This window comes from Nothoprocta perdicaria, unplaced genomic scaffold, assembly GCF_003342845.1.
Source record: "Nothoprocta perdicaria isolate Ctin4 unplaced genomic scaffold, notPer1 scaffold_14, whole genome shotgun sequence".
Lineage (NCBI taxonomy): Eukaryota > Metazoa > Chordata > Aves > Tinamiformes > Tinamidae > Nothoprocta > Nothoprocta perdicaria.
In genome coordinates, this window is record NW_020454538.1 from 4,093,399 (window position 1) to 4,108,524 (window position 15,126).

General features: G+C 38.7%; 1 protein-coding gene across 2 annotated transcripts in view; it reads left to right on the forward strand.

Moving 5' to 3' along the window:
• Positions 1-184: 184 nt before the first annotated feature.
• GRK4 (G protein-coupled receptor kinase 4) overlaps positions 185-15,126 on the forward strand; it is a 33,797-nt gene continuing 18,855 nt past the window's right edge. The window contains exons 1-3 of one of the 2 annotated variants that reach the window (XM_026034126.1): positions 185-468; positions 10,561-10,647; positions 10,879-10,991. In XM_026034126.1, coding sequence (XP_025889911.1) covers positions 417-468; positions 10,561-10,647; positions 10,879-10,991 — 252 coding nt within the window. In that variant the 5' untranslated portion in view covers positions 185-416. The remainder of the gene's footprint in view (positions 469-10,560; positions 10,648-10,878; positions 10,992-15,126) is intronic. The other variant, XM_026034124.1, reaches the window with a different exon arrangement.

The window sequence follows — 15,126 nt, forward strand, 5'->3', positions numbered from 1 at the left end:
CGTCAGGCCCAAAGCACTACATATCCCAGCGCGCACAGCACAGGCGCTCCCTGCCGGTCGGGGGCGTTGCCGTGGCGCGGGTGCTACTGGGAGTTGTAGTCCCAGGGGGAGGGACGCTGGGCAGGGCGGGCGCGGTGAGGCGGCGCCGGCTGCTGTGGGCGGAGGAGGGCAGCCGAGCTATGGCCGGGGCGGGCGGTTGCCGCCTGCCGCTTGCCTCCGCCCTCGGGGAGGGGGCGGCCGGTGCCGGGGCGAGCAGCGGGTGATGGGGAAGCGGCGAGCGCGGCGCTGAGCTCCTGTGGGGCCGGATGAGCGGAGCGGGGCCCGAGGAGGGGGCGAAGGAGGCGGTAGGAGCTGCCCCGCGGCGGCGGCGGCGGCCTCGGCGCCGGCTGCTCTGAGGGGAAGGAGCCCCCCCCGCCATGGAGATCGAGAACATCGTGGCCAACACGGTGCTGCTGAAAGCCCGGGAGGGTGAGAGCGGGAAGGCGAGGCGGGAGCGGGGGGTCGGCGCCGAGGTGAGGGGCGAGAGGAAATGGCGGAGGGAGAGAGGGAGGGAGGGAGGGAGGCGAGAGGGGCCGGGCGGGCGGGCGGCCGCTTCCCGCTCCGCCGGCGGCTCCTCTGCCCCGAGGCACCTGCCCCGATGCTGCCGCGGGCCGCGGCCGCCGAGCAGCCCCTCGGCGCGCGACACAAACCCTGTTTTCTCTCTGGGTGTTGTGAGGAGACCGCTCGTCTTAAGTTGTCCTTCCTTCCCCCCCCCCCCCCCCCCATTTGTGTTTATCAGTATATGTATGCATGTTGTGTATATATATGTATGCATGCATATATGTGAGAGGCTGAGTAATAGCAGGAAGAAGGGACCTAAATCTTCTCTATCTTCCCAGAAAGAAACTTGTGCTCTATCTTGCCAAAATTCCTGCCTGTGTTTTTTTTTTCTCTCTTTTTTTTTCTTTTTTTTTTTTCCCCAAAGCTGATGAACGCCCCCAGCGTCCTGCAACAGTTGAGTGTTTTGCATTAACCTAATATTAAGCGTGTTCTTTTCTATTCGGTTAATGCTGACTGATGCACCAGCATCTTGAGTTGAACATTCAACCCCTCTAATTCACAAACACTTTTTAGTAAATGTGAATTTTAATCAGAAGTGCAATCTCTACTTAAAGCAACCTTGGATTTAAGACCTTGCTGCTGCTTTTTGACTTGTATGACTCTGTTAAATGATAGCTTGAAACCCTGGATTCTAACTGCAAAACGTGCATGTTTTCTCTTTTTGGATTGTATCCTGCTCGTCTTAATTGTGTCAAGAAGTCCCACTAGTTTAGTTGGAGTTATTTAAAGTGAGTAAGAACAACAGAATCTGCCCGTGTATGTTTTGCAAGTTTCTCCAACTCTAAATGGGTTTGGCGCTTATGCCGTTTGTGTATGCAGTTAAATTTGCCTTAAGCAGCAAGAAAGGAAAATCAGCTTTTCGACTTTGAAGTGGGGTTTAAAAAGCAGAACAGTGATCGCAGCTTTGGGCCCTTTCCCAAAGTTTACTGAAAAGACCACCTCAGACTGAAGGACAAGTTTTGGCTGGATTCACTGGCAATAGGCATCTGTGGTAGTGCAGCCTGGATTTGGAGTTTGCATTGAAGTGATCTGAGAAATGAAGGGAAAGTAGAGTCTGGCTCCAAACTTTACTGTGCCCAAATCCTCACCACAAAGAGTGCAGTGGTAAGCTGGAAGGGCTTTTAAGTGGCTGCTTAATGTCAGTTTGCCCCTTCAGTTAAGGTTTCACTATATTTAAAATAAATATAGTGGTAGGACTGACCAAACAAGATATTTTAATGAACCAAACAAATGTCTCACAGAAGCTGATGTGAATACGATCAGTTCTATCGAATGGGAAATGTATAGAAGTCATGGCAATAAGTTGCTCTTCTTTTGGACCTTTTGTTGTGTTCACCTGAACTCTTTGTTTGTTTGTTTGTTTACACACACATGCAAATTAAGTGATTGCTGGCCTTAAAATGGCTTTTGTGAACTAGTAGAGGTCTTCTAACTTTTCGGGTTGTCTGAGCCCCTGTACTTGGGTTATTTAATGTATCACATTTATCAAAATGCTCCCTGAAATGACAAGATGTTCTGTCTGATGCATAGTCTGGCAGGTCTGGGATTGTCTGGTTTGCCCCTTCTGTCACAGCCTTTTCATAAAAACTCTGGCCCACCCCTGTTCTTATGTCTGTATTTGCACAGATACTACTTGGGATATAGTTATTTTACTAAATGTATTGTTGGCCAAAAGGACCTCAGAACTGGGAMAAAAAAAAAAAAAAAGTCTTGAAAGTGTCTTTTTTCTTTTTCAACTGTTTTCTCACAGAGTATGGAGAGGTAAGAGTGAGACCAAAAAAAGTTTAGAATTACTGTTTCTTATGGAAAAGAATAAATCCTTAAATAAGTATCAAAGAGTTTGAGTGATTTGCCTCTCCTCCTCTTCCCCCCCCCTCCCCTCATAAGCTCAAGATAAATTAGTAGTACCACTCAATTTGTTTGAGTGAATAGATAAGAGAATGTATTTACTATAAATGTTTACCTTTTGTAAGCAGAAGTAATAAAACAGAAATTACTGTGCTCATTTCATAGTTTTCAGGGTGTATTGAAAGACATATTAATGTTAACTAAATCATGGATTGCAAGTGTCTGAGTCTGACCTGAGATTCCTTCATGATGGAGGCAGGAGTAGGAAAAAATAAGTCTTGAAACCACCTTATCAACAGTAAGTCTTTCAACCTTGGAGATATGTTATCTTCATTTACAAACATGAAAACTAAATTTAAGATGTTGCATACTTGCTTTTGTCTGGAGAAAGTGTGTGGCAGAGGCATAATTAGAATTGAGAAATTCCTAGCACGTAGGACCAGGTTGAAATAAATGAAACTTGAACACAGACTTGAAAATTCAAATTCACAACAGACCTGAAATTCAAATTATTAGCCCAGACTAGTACCCAGTAGTGTTTTTCTAATTTTGGGCATCCTCTTCTGCTATTGTATTCTTTTTGCATGTGAATACCTACAAATGTAAAACCCAAATGGTATGCAGGATCAGCGCAGCTTGAGCATCTAGGTGTATATCCATTGTGTAAATCTGACTTGATATCTAAAAAGTAAGTTTAATCTAAGTAATTAATTCAGGACCTAATTTGTGTGCTTGGACATAATAGAGCCTATTTATTTATTTATTCTTCCTAATATGGAATATGAATGAAAATTGCTTCTGTCTACCTTCAAACTGATAATCTTGCAGTTAAGTCATTTCATTAGAGGCTAGAAATTCTTTTCCAATGAAGGTTCAAAACCCCATTTCTTGTGCAAGTCAACAGGTAATAGCTTTGGCAGGACGATGTAAACTTGAAAATTCTTCCTTTGCAATTCATGCTTCTATGGTGCTTTTGGCCCTTATTCTGAAAAATTCAGCTACAGATCTATGTATAATCTTACTTGAATCTTCTAATTCAGCTTGCAATGAGGGTAATACTGATTTATTAGAGTTCTCAGTCTGATTTTTCAAGCCCATTCAAATCTTGCCTCCCACAGCCTTGAAACTTTCAATTTTGTTTTATACTGTTATTCTCCAAGAGGATTTATTTTTTCAAACTTTTCTATAGACTTTTTAAAATAAAACCCTGTCTCTTTCCAGTAATGCTTGTAATATCTCTATAGTAATTACAACAATTGTTGGTGTGAAGAAGGAAAACTGTGAGGATTCTTTATCTTTCTGATTTGACTTTGGAGGATTCCTTATCTTTCTGATTTGACTTTGGAAATAATCAAATGTCAGCTCTCTGTGTGTGAGGGTTTTGTATTGGTACCTACCATGACTCTTGTATGTGCTTACTTTTATAAAATACTGTGTTATCACAAAATGGCCTGTTATACTTTATGGCCCGAAGACAAAGGAGTTGAGAGCTTTGTAGGAATTGTTCTTTTCTCTTCCCCTTATTTTTCCAGTTGACCTACTCATACATCTAACCTTGCTAATCTGTCTCTGGGTCCTGGGGTGCCTGCAGGTGAAAGCTGTTTAGAAAAGTATTCTGGGATCCTCATTCCTAGTTGGCTGGGATATGTGGCTTTCTGAGCCAATCTATCTCTTGTTCATCCCTATCCTAAGGTAAATCTTTATGTGAGAAAGAATAGCTAATAGAAGGCTTTGATTGAAGTCTTTACTAACAAAAAGAGAGGACTTATTAACCTGAACTCTGGGGTATTACAGCATGATTGCATTACAGCTGAGTGGAAAACCAGGAGATTATATATAAAGCAAACTGGAAGTTGATCTTATGAGCACGGTGGTGTAGCAATTGAGATAGAAAACCGGTAGAAGTGCTAAGTTAGCCGTTTGACCTGTGAGACAGATGCATAAAAGCTTGTAATTTCATTATCTCTTTACTTAGATTTTCATGTACAGGGCTCTTTATGTGTTCTTTTCTCTATATGGGTAACTTTTCATAGTGGTTTCAGTCATTACCAGTAAAGCCATTCAGTGCATGTAATCCCCAAATTCTTTTCAAAGTCCTGCACATAGTCTGTGATATTTTGAAGGAAAGAAATTCTTCAGTATGTGTTTTAAATTGCTTAAGATTTTATGTTATATTATGTTATGTTATTTCCTCGCTTAAAGTAATAGGCCCCCACAATACTTCAGAAGGATAGATCTGTAGTTCCTTTGAAGTCAATACTTGTTTACCCCTAGGGAGGAGCCATACCAAGATTCCATTTTAAACATACCTGGTCCATTTGTATCCACTTTAAAAATTTATTTGTGATGCTGTGGTGTGAGCAATTTGTAAATGGCAATGGGATCTACTGTTTATAATATAATATGTTTAACAGAATCACCCTAAGTTGAATTAACATCAGGACTCTGTCACAAGCTGGGAGTACCTTCAAGCTCTTACTTATATTGACTTAAGCCCATAGCTACACAGTGGATCAGATTGATTCATAAATCCAACTGGAAACAATTTAGAGTTTGATTATTTGACTTGTTTGTTTGATTGATTGTTTTAAAAAGTCAGTTTTCAGATGGATCAGTAAGTCCCTACTGATTTGGTGGTTCCTAGTGTGTCTAGAGTCCTTTAAGCTAATCTGAAACGTCAGTGCTGATGTACAAAAGTGCTTGTTCAAGAACTGAAACTGGACTGGGTTAGGACTTCACCCAGAAAATAACCAGTACGTCTGATCTGTTTATATTTCAAAACAAACAGAATAATCTTCAAGAGAAGAAAAATTCCATTTTTATTTGCTGCATAAGATCCAAATACAAAATAGTTGAGGCAGGTATATATATAACTCGAGAAAATTCTAAGGTAATTGCCTAGAATACAGCAATTTGACTATTAAACTGAAATCTTTTAATTATTTCTGGCTAATAATAACACCAAGGCACACCCATAGCCATGCATAGTGTTCAGAGTCCTTTTATCAGCAGCAGATATGAATTTTGTTGTGTATGATTGTGATGAGTCCTTGCAACTGCTGTTATTTTTGTCTATTCTTCCCTTATTTGCCTATGTTCTATTGCACTCCTATTGCATTGTGTTTTAAATTAATGTAAACTCATTGTGGCAGGAAACGTGTCTTCCTGTGTTTGTACAGAATTATGCACAATGTCTGCTTTTTTGTCCTTTATTTAACAAACTGTAATAAGAATGCATGTGGCTATGCTGGAATCTAAATAATTAGGTTTAATAAATAAACACAGCATGAGAGGTCTAGTTATTGATACAAGCTGCTGCTTCAGTTACCTCAAATGTGGCAACTGGAACTAAAGGTTTCACAATCTGTTAAAGGAACTTCTCTTCTAGCTGCTGCAGTCCTGAGGTCAGTGCATACCATTATGATAAAACAACCTCTGCTCATCAAAGAATTGTCTGTAAATTTGGCTTTTTCTTGCTGTTTTGTTCTAGTAAGCCATATTCATTAAGTTGAGATTATGACCATATCAAAATAAAATGCATGCACGTTAACTTGTTTAACTGCAAGACCAGAATAATAAATTCTGCTTCAGATTAGTTACATTTCCTTGAGTGAAACAAAATTTTCATACCTAATTTCTGAAGAAATGCAGAAGCTGCAGCATGTATGCACAAGGAAAATGTGCAAATGATTACTTGAGCTCTATTATATAGAGCTCATGTGAAGAACCAGTTGTTCCAGTGGTTCTAGCTGTGGAAACGCTAAATGTTTGTGCATGTAAACAGTCTGCCCAAATGTGCACATAAATATGTGGAGTGTTTAACGCTGCTTACGGTATCCCTGCTGTAACAGTCAGATGAGTCAAGAGAACTCGAGCATTGCTCTGCCTCAGTCTCACTTTAGGCACTTTCAGAATATAAGGAGTACTCTATTAAAAATGTTGTAAAGCTCTAGCTGTCCTAGTTTTGTTGTTTTTACTGACTGAACTACTTGCATTTTTGCTTCATGTTCAGAAGAACCTTTATAACACTGGAAAGTTAGATACCTATCTCACACTGAAACCTGTTTTTTCAACTAGGTGATTCCATTAGATTGCTGAGAGCCAGCCAGCATGTATCAGATTTCTGGAAAAAGATTGTTTTATGTAATACTTAAAAAGAGATGTCACTTTGTTTAAACCTAATTGTTAAGCTGTGCTTATGTGTGCTTTTCAAGGCACCACAGTGTTGAAAAATGCATTGGTCTGTGCAATGGAGAATGATGCAGAGATGCCAAAAGCAAAACTGTGTAAGCTGTGTCTAGGACTGGAAACAAGGCAGCTTTCCTGAAGTGATGTGTGAACTTGTCTTCTAGTCCGAAATTAGCAGCGTGTTGTTGTTGCGTTTCTGATTTGAGGAGCTGAAGTATTAATTCTGTAACATGTTGCGTCTTGACGGTGCATCTTGTACTGTGAAAGCATACCAGGAAAGCTTGTTACTCAGTGGAGAATATTTCTAAATATCTTTATAGCAGAAAGCCACAGTTCAGTGGGTGTTAATCCTCACCATGAATGGCTTGAAGGGAAGTGTAGCAGTGAGTAGAAGGAAGAGATTTTAATTACTGTCCGTTTAAAATGTTGTAGAAAGCTCACTTGCCACTTTTCCAGGTGTATGAGGACAGATGTTATAAAATGGAATTTGTGTGGATTATTCTTACGGAGTTCAGTGCAAATGCTAGTGCTTTTGTGCTTCAGGTGCTCTTGTGCTTCAAGGTTTTTTGTTGAACCTCTTGACTGATTGTGCAGTTACAGGCAGGCTGTAGGTTCCCTTGATGTGGCTGGGTGCTTTCAGAGCTCCTCTGGGTGGGGTCTAGTGTGAATTTCTCGGCTGGTATCTGACAGTCTGGTTTGTGGAATCAGTTTTGCAAGAGTGATGTAGCAATCCTGTGCTCCTAGTGCTATGCAATTGCGTACTTCTGAAGCATAGAGATAGATGCTGCAGTTTTGGCAGCATGGATGCCCTGAACACCTCAGTGGCAGTTTATATCCATTGAATCGTAGCACCTACGGTCTGTGTACTTTTATTAGCCAAAAAAAAAAAAAAAAAAAAAAAAGGCAAGGTACTTTCAGTGAAATTACTTTCATTGTGTAGGACAGAATCCAATTTCTTAATCTCTGTCTCAAGGAAGACTGAGTAATAATGTTAAATGCTGCTTATAAGGAAGATAATTGTTGGTTGTGGACTGTCCACATGATGCTTTGAAAAATATTCTTAGCTATCTAAATCTGCTTCCTGTCTTACCTAAGCTGTTCAAACACTGCTTTTAAGCTTAAAAAGATGAAAAAAAATGAAGTATTTAAACTTTTGCATGGCATCTTCCAATGAATGATATAACTTTTTTTTAAGGAAAAGCATATCAAGAGGTATATGCCTTTCTAAGGCATAATTAGGGTAAGAGAAGAAGGCCACATTCTCATATATACTCTAGAAAGTAATTGCAGCATTCCCTCATCATAATGGTGTGTTACTGCATCCACCCCTTTTCTAAAAAGATGAGTCTCTGTAAATTGGACCTTGTTCTGGCCAATTACATCTAAAAGTGGTAATTAATCTGAAACACATAGGCATCCATAAAGCAAACTCACCTAATGGCTTTGCTGTTGTTATCCCGGAAGGGAGCTATTGCTCTCTCTGGAAGAATTTTATCTGAAGTGTTTTACAAGGAGATCCAGAGCTGAAGCCCCAGAATCAATATCAAAGCACTCTCACAAACCACAGTTATTGTAATTTGATTTGTCACTTGTTCTGAACTACTTCAGAAATGGAAAAGAATTTTGCAATTAGGGACTAATTTGAGAAACAAATTGTCTTCCTTAGTAACTTTTACCAGAAACAGGAAATTTATCTGTAAATGAAGTGATTATACATTTACTTTACGTTACTGGGATAAATGGACTTTTTTACTTTTTTTTTTTTTTTTTTCTTTCTGCAGTGTAAATCTAAATAGTCAATTTGGAGAGAAAAAAAGAAAGCATAATTTGTTGCTTGATTCTTGTGTATCACTAAAATTATGTAAGCTTTATTAAATTTTTATAAAATAGTGAATACAACTGTATTATGTGCAAAGTCTCTTATGATATGTGAAAAGTCTCTTTTGTAAAATTAAGTTTATAATGGTGACATAGCAAGTAACTTGTGAATGATTTGGGCAAAATACAGCAGTCTAACTTGCACAGGAGTTAAAGCATTACCGAGCTGCCCCTTAGTATTTCATTCTTAGACTGTGCTTGAGAAGGTGACAAAGACCCTATGTTAGAGTTTCTTCCCCCCAAAAAGCGATGTCAACTTGGTTTGGTTTATCATTATAGGTGAATATTGTGTGTCATGTAGAAATAAGTCTCTTATGAGCAATTTCTAACAATAAAATTTACCTTTTGTGGCCCTTGTAGCTTAGAATGTTTTTTTTTCAGTTGCACTGTTTAGGGACCAAAACAGAAGTAGAGGATTCTTTCCAGTGTTTTTCTTAGTCATATAGCAATCTATATCCATTCTTTTTCCATTTAAAATATTGCCAGGTTATGTATTGAAAGTGTTGTCAATTGCTGTCAATTCTGTTGGAAGAATCAGACCACTTTTCACTTTTTTTTTTTTTTTAACTGGGAGGACTTGTTTTTAATGATGTTGGAAGTACTACTGTGATCTCATGATTAATTTTGAGACTATGTAAGGTAGAAAGTGAATTAAAGTATCTGTGAATGTACTTATCAAGTAGCATTAGGAAGTAAAAGTGAAGTAGAACATTTTCAGAGAATAGATGATAGTTGAAATAATCTAAAAACCAAAGTTTGAAGGTTTTTATATTCTGTACTTGTTTACTTTTCTAGTTATAGCTGAGCTGAGTGTTTTTTTCAGCAGCACAGTAAGACATCAATGTTCCTGTTAGAAAAAATCATGTAAATTTTCATGAGCTAAGGTACACTCAGCTGGAAACTGGAAGTGCTCTGACTGCAGTGCTCCTAGAGGGGCTTTATGTCTGAGTGAAGAGAAAATATACGTGTTTTATAATTCTGATCCTGTTAGTTCATTTCACCCTAACGAATTAGTTCTGAAAGAGATGAGAATAAAGTTTGCTGCTTAGTTTCTATTCAGGTTACTTAGGGTAACTCCCTTCCTTTCTCCCTCGTTGTGGTTAACAGTAGGTAGTGCTGGGCTGCACTTACAGTCTCTGTGTACTCTGCTACTGTTCTGTCAGGTGGAAACACATCTGGCCATATCATGTAGCCTTTTAAAATAATTTGCAGCACCGAATTTCCTTTCTGCCAAAATATTTTACAGTTTAAAATTAAAAAAAAAAAAAAAAAGTAGTCTTGTGTTTATGTTTTTTGATAAGTGTGCATGTCCTGTGCTAAGGGAACTGGCTTCTTCAGGTCTAAGTAAATGCGCTAAAATTTTAATTTTAACATAGAAAAAGGAGCGCAGGTGTATTTTGGGGGGAGAACCAATGGGGGAAAATACTGTAGTAATTTCTTTTAATAAGTTTAATACTACTGCTGTGAAATTTCAAAAAATGAAAATATCTGGTTTCTGCCTCAGTTAATAATGAAAATATCTGGATTCTGCATCAGTTAATTTTGTTTGATTTTACATATGCCTCCTGTGGTCTAGAATAAATGATATATATTTGTGTACTGCTCACGCAATTCATCAGCGGTCATCTATTGTTCCCACCTATGCCTTTAAGAAACAAACAAACAAAACCCTTGATTACCCAAAAAAGGTTTAAAAGCTTTGTTCTATGTATTTTGTTTTTCAGCTTCAGTGTCTTCTGTACTTGACAATGGTTGAGATATGGTTCTTTTGGGCTTTTGTATTATTAGTTTTGTATATAATTTGCAGAATAGCTAGATATTTGTGTGCACAGCAGAAGTCCAAAATATTTGTTTTGCAGAAGGCTTTCAACTTTTTTTAGTGTTTCATATGAAAATTCCTCTGTATCACTATTTGTTACTGGTTGGGATATACTTGTAGTTACATTTCTTTGTGGCCAGGATAAGCGGTCTGACAGATTTTACGCAGTTCAAGATATCTTCTGACACAATGTATTAAATTACATTGAACATATATTTTCCTTCTAGGAAAGCGCAGTGGACGTAGTAAAAAATGGAGAGAGATGCTGAAGTTGCCACCTGTTAGTTATTGTGAAGATATCAGACAATCAATTGGTAGGTGTGGGGAAAAGTTTGGTGGTGTTAGCAAAAATATTTTATCATGCTTCTCAGTGCTAATTAACAAAAAAAAAAAACACTATTAAACTTTTAATACAGAAGTAATACAGAAATTATGAGAAGATAAAAATTGCATTGCAACTTCTTAGATGTTAATCTAATATGGATAATTATTTTTTATTATTTATTTTTAATTATTTTTATTATTTCCTCTGATCTCTTGCTCAGAAAAAGATTATAACCAGCTTTGTGACAAACAGCCTATAGGAAGACTGCTCTTCAGGCAGTTCTGTGATTCCAGACCAGACTTGAAAAGGTGCATTGAATTCCTGGATGCAGTGGTAAGCAGTGAGAAAACGGGGATGAATATCAGAAGGCAATAGTTATTCCTGAAGTTGAAGAGGGGGAAAAAAAAAGTCATTTTATACAATACATTTGTACATGAAAATACAGTGAAATTGACTCTTCGCCAACTGTAAAGCTGTAACATTTTCATGAGTGTCAACAAACTCTGACTCTGTTAATTAAAGGAATATGTTTAGTGTTTACTATAAAATCTCTGCCATCTTGGTGTGGTCAAAACTACAAAAATGGTTGTGGTGGGAATGAAAGAAAGAATTTTGGAAAGAGCATGCTGTGCTTGACTTTGAGCCTAATAAGATGTGTGCGCAGTGAGTGTTAGTTATGATGTGAACACAGACTTGAAACTGTTGCAACTTGCAAGGAAGCCCTAGGCTAGACAGAATGTGCTAATTAAAAAAAAAATACAATGGAGATGGAAAATTTAAAGAACCTCCTGGGGAGGGGAGAGAAACCAGATTCCAGAGAAGGAGGGAAAAGGAAGTATTAGTCTTGATATGTTTACATCTTGGTATCTCACTCTTCTTTATTTTTCAAAATGCGTATGAGGGGGAAGCATGCGCACAGCTACGCTTTGTAAAAATCCAAAGGCAAAACCATTCCAAGGAAGGGGAAAGCAGTGAGAGGAAGAGGCAGATATGACAGAGGGGTGAAATTTCTCCTTACTTGAAAGGATGGTAGCTTGGAGCTTTTTCTTCTGTCCTTTTCTCTCATACTTTATCAAAAAGTGCTAAGATGTAGTTTTAAGCTGAGATTGCTGCCAAAAGAACATTTTTCCCTATCCCACCCACTTTCATTATTATTTATAAGCAGAGAACAAATGACCAGAGAATGTAAGTAGGGTAGTATGCCTGTTTACATGCTTACATAAAGCCTCAGAATGCAAAATGGCCCTGAAAGGTACAGGATATAAATTGATTTATTGTTCTCTCCTTCCCCCTCACCTCTTCCTGCAAGAGGATAAGCAGGTAATTTGATCAGATAAAAAGGAGTTGCTCTGTGTCAAACTTCACTGTTGCCTGCTGTTTATGTGTTGTTTCTCCCCTACTCCCATTTTTGGAATCAAAAACAACACTTTGTTGAAATACAGGTCTCATCTTCAGAGTTTCATCACTGTACAGAATGAAAAGAATGAAAAAGAATCTTAGCAGCAGTGAGCTGCTGTTGCCCATGGGCACTGAATCTTTGTGCAGTTAGGCTTGCTCTCCTGGTGCTTTTCACTCGGGACACATTTTTGTGACACTCAGGAGCTGTTTCTACCACCAAATTCCCGAGGCCAATTGGAGACACAGAATGGACTTAATGAAAATCCAAACGCCAGAGCTAAATATCTTGGGTTGAATGTACACCCAGGCCTTTTAGTAACAGACAGTGAAGAAACCACTGACAAATCTGGATGTACCCTTAATGGTCACAAGTCTTGTATGCATATTTAATCCTTAAAAGTTTAGATAAGGAAAAGCAAACTCTTAGCACAAAGAGGGAAAATCTTAGGTGTAACTTTAAGGCCTGGGTCTCTACTGTGCAGATGTCTTTTTTTCCAGTGGAATTATCTCCACTTAAGAATTAACTGTTTTACACTAGAATCATAGAATGCTTAAGGCTAGAAAGGACCTCAGAGGTCATCTAGTCCAACCCCCCTGGGTTGGCCCCCCCCCCCCCACTAACTGCATTTAATTTTTAGTTGCTTTGAAATACACAACCTGCAGTGTTATGTGGTTTGCAATAAAACTTTTCACAGTTGTGGTAGTTGATCTAAGGACAATTTCACAGTTTCCTTTTTTTCTTGCATTTGCGAAACTGCAATTAGAAAGTACACTTGGAAATCATGGAAACAAGAAGTCTCTTAGGAGCTAACATAACCTCTAATCTGAGACTCTCCTGATCTGCAGGCTAGCATGCTCTGATGGTGAGGGAAGTGAGATGTAATACCTAGCGTGTGTCTCAGATGATTCCCGAGTTAGCCTGCTTCTCTCTTCTTCTTCAGCAAATTTGTCATTTTTTTTGGTTTGTTTGTTCATGACCATTCATGACATTAAAGAGGAAGGTTGTGGGTTTCTTTATCCTTGATTATTTGTCAGACTTTTTAAAATTAATTTTAGGCTTAATGTTTCTGTGAATAAACTTTCTGACATAAATTTACTATATGGAGTCTTAAGAACTAGGCTTAATTCAGAATGTTCTGAACCACAGATGCTGGTTCATCTGTGAACCAGCATGATTATTTCAGAAGGGTAAAATGACATATACAGGGCAATATAATGCTATTTTGTATTCATATTTTGAGTACTAAAGCTGATAAAATTTAGTTCTTGAAGATGTGGCATTGCAGTCTGCATAGTCAGCTTATGGCTTACAGGAAGAAGAGCTGTGGAATAATTGAATATGAGGGGCAGAAATTTAAATGAAAGAGTTAATTTAGTCCAAGTGTCTACTGACTCATTTCAGTAGCTGAGGAGAAGGTTACTCAAGAATGAAAGAGAATGGGTGGTAACTCAAACTTCATGAGTAATAGAAATTAGTTGACAAAAATGACACTTAAACTTCCTTTTAAGTTGCAGTATCTGCTTAAAACAGAATGCCTGACTGTTAAGGTAGTGACTGCTTTGGCATAGTCAAAAATATTAAAGATAATGGGATTGCTGTGGTTGATTTATGTTCTGACCTCCTGAGGTTGTACACAAGGTGCTGGCTGATGAATTCCTTACTATTGGACCAATAGTGTTTTGTTCTTGGACTGTTTTTAATTGTGTAGTTTTCCTTATATAACTTCTCCTGATTAGAACAGTCAAGTGGAGCTTTTATTGAGATTCTTACTGTTTTTTTTTTGTCTCAAGATGCCAAAATGTTGTTTTGTATTGTATAGTCCTCCATTCTGGAGATCTGTCCTATATTCTTGGTTCCTAGATCCACGCATGTACGTTTGAGATAGAAAATGAAATAGTTTTGGTTGATTTGGCCCATCTTAGGATACCACTACAGATTGCTGTTTGAGACTGGTCTTTTCTAGTTTATCCTTCTCCCAGATTCTGTCTTTTCCTGTAAAAGTCATGACATCTGCATCTGGAGTATTCCTTAAAATTTTTGAGTAACCATTTGTTGGAGTTATTTAATATCAATTTGCCTGATGCTTATTTTATTTTTGATTTTCAAGTTTTATTTTTCTGGAGCTCTATCAAGTTTCGTAATATACTTTATTGCACTGTGATTTCTATATTGTATAAATGTCATATGTCACTAAGTCAAAAATTTCACAAAATGTTGTAATTAATCCATTTTATTTGCTCAAGGGATAAAGTAGGAAAACTGAGATATCAATTTTCAATCATAGAATCATAGAATCATAGAATGCCGAAGGTTGGAAGGGACCTCAGAGGTCATCGAGTCCAACCCCCCTGCTCAAGCAGGGTCACCTAGAGCACGTGGCACAGGGCTGCATCCAAGCGGGTTTTAAAGATCTCCAAAGAAGGAGACTCCACAACCTCTCTGGGCAGCCTGTTCCAGTGCTTTGTCACCCTCACAGTGAAGAAATGCTTCCTTAAGTTCCTGTGGAACTTCCGATGCTTCAGTTTGAAGCCATTTCCTCTAGTCCTATCCCTGCTCACCACTGAAAAGAGGCCGCCCCCCTCCTCCTCACTGCCTCCCTTGAGGTATTTATACACGCTGATCAGGTCCCCCCTCAGCCTCCTCTTCTCCAGGCTGAACAGACCCAGCTCTCTCAGCCTCTGCTCATAGGGCAGATGTTCCAGGCCCCTGATCATCCTCGTAGCCCTGCGCTGGACTCTCTCCAGCAGCTCCACATCCCTCTTGTACTGGGGAGCCCAGAACTGGACGCAGTACTCCAGATGTGGCCTCACCAGGGCTGAGTAGATCAACATCAACATGGCCTTGTAGAAAATAGTAATAATAAAAGAATGAGAATTCAATAATCATCTTTACTTCATGGCTTTATGCCAAATCAACCAAGGTGACAATAAAGGAAAAAAACCCTCTATCATTCTGCTTTGCAAAGCTACATAAATTTTCCACTGTAATTTTTATGTCTACTTTAATCTGTAAGATGTAGGTGTACAACTGAAATTACTCAAATTGCTAGAATCAATGCATTTGCTGAAA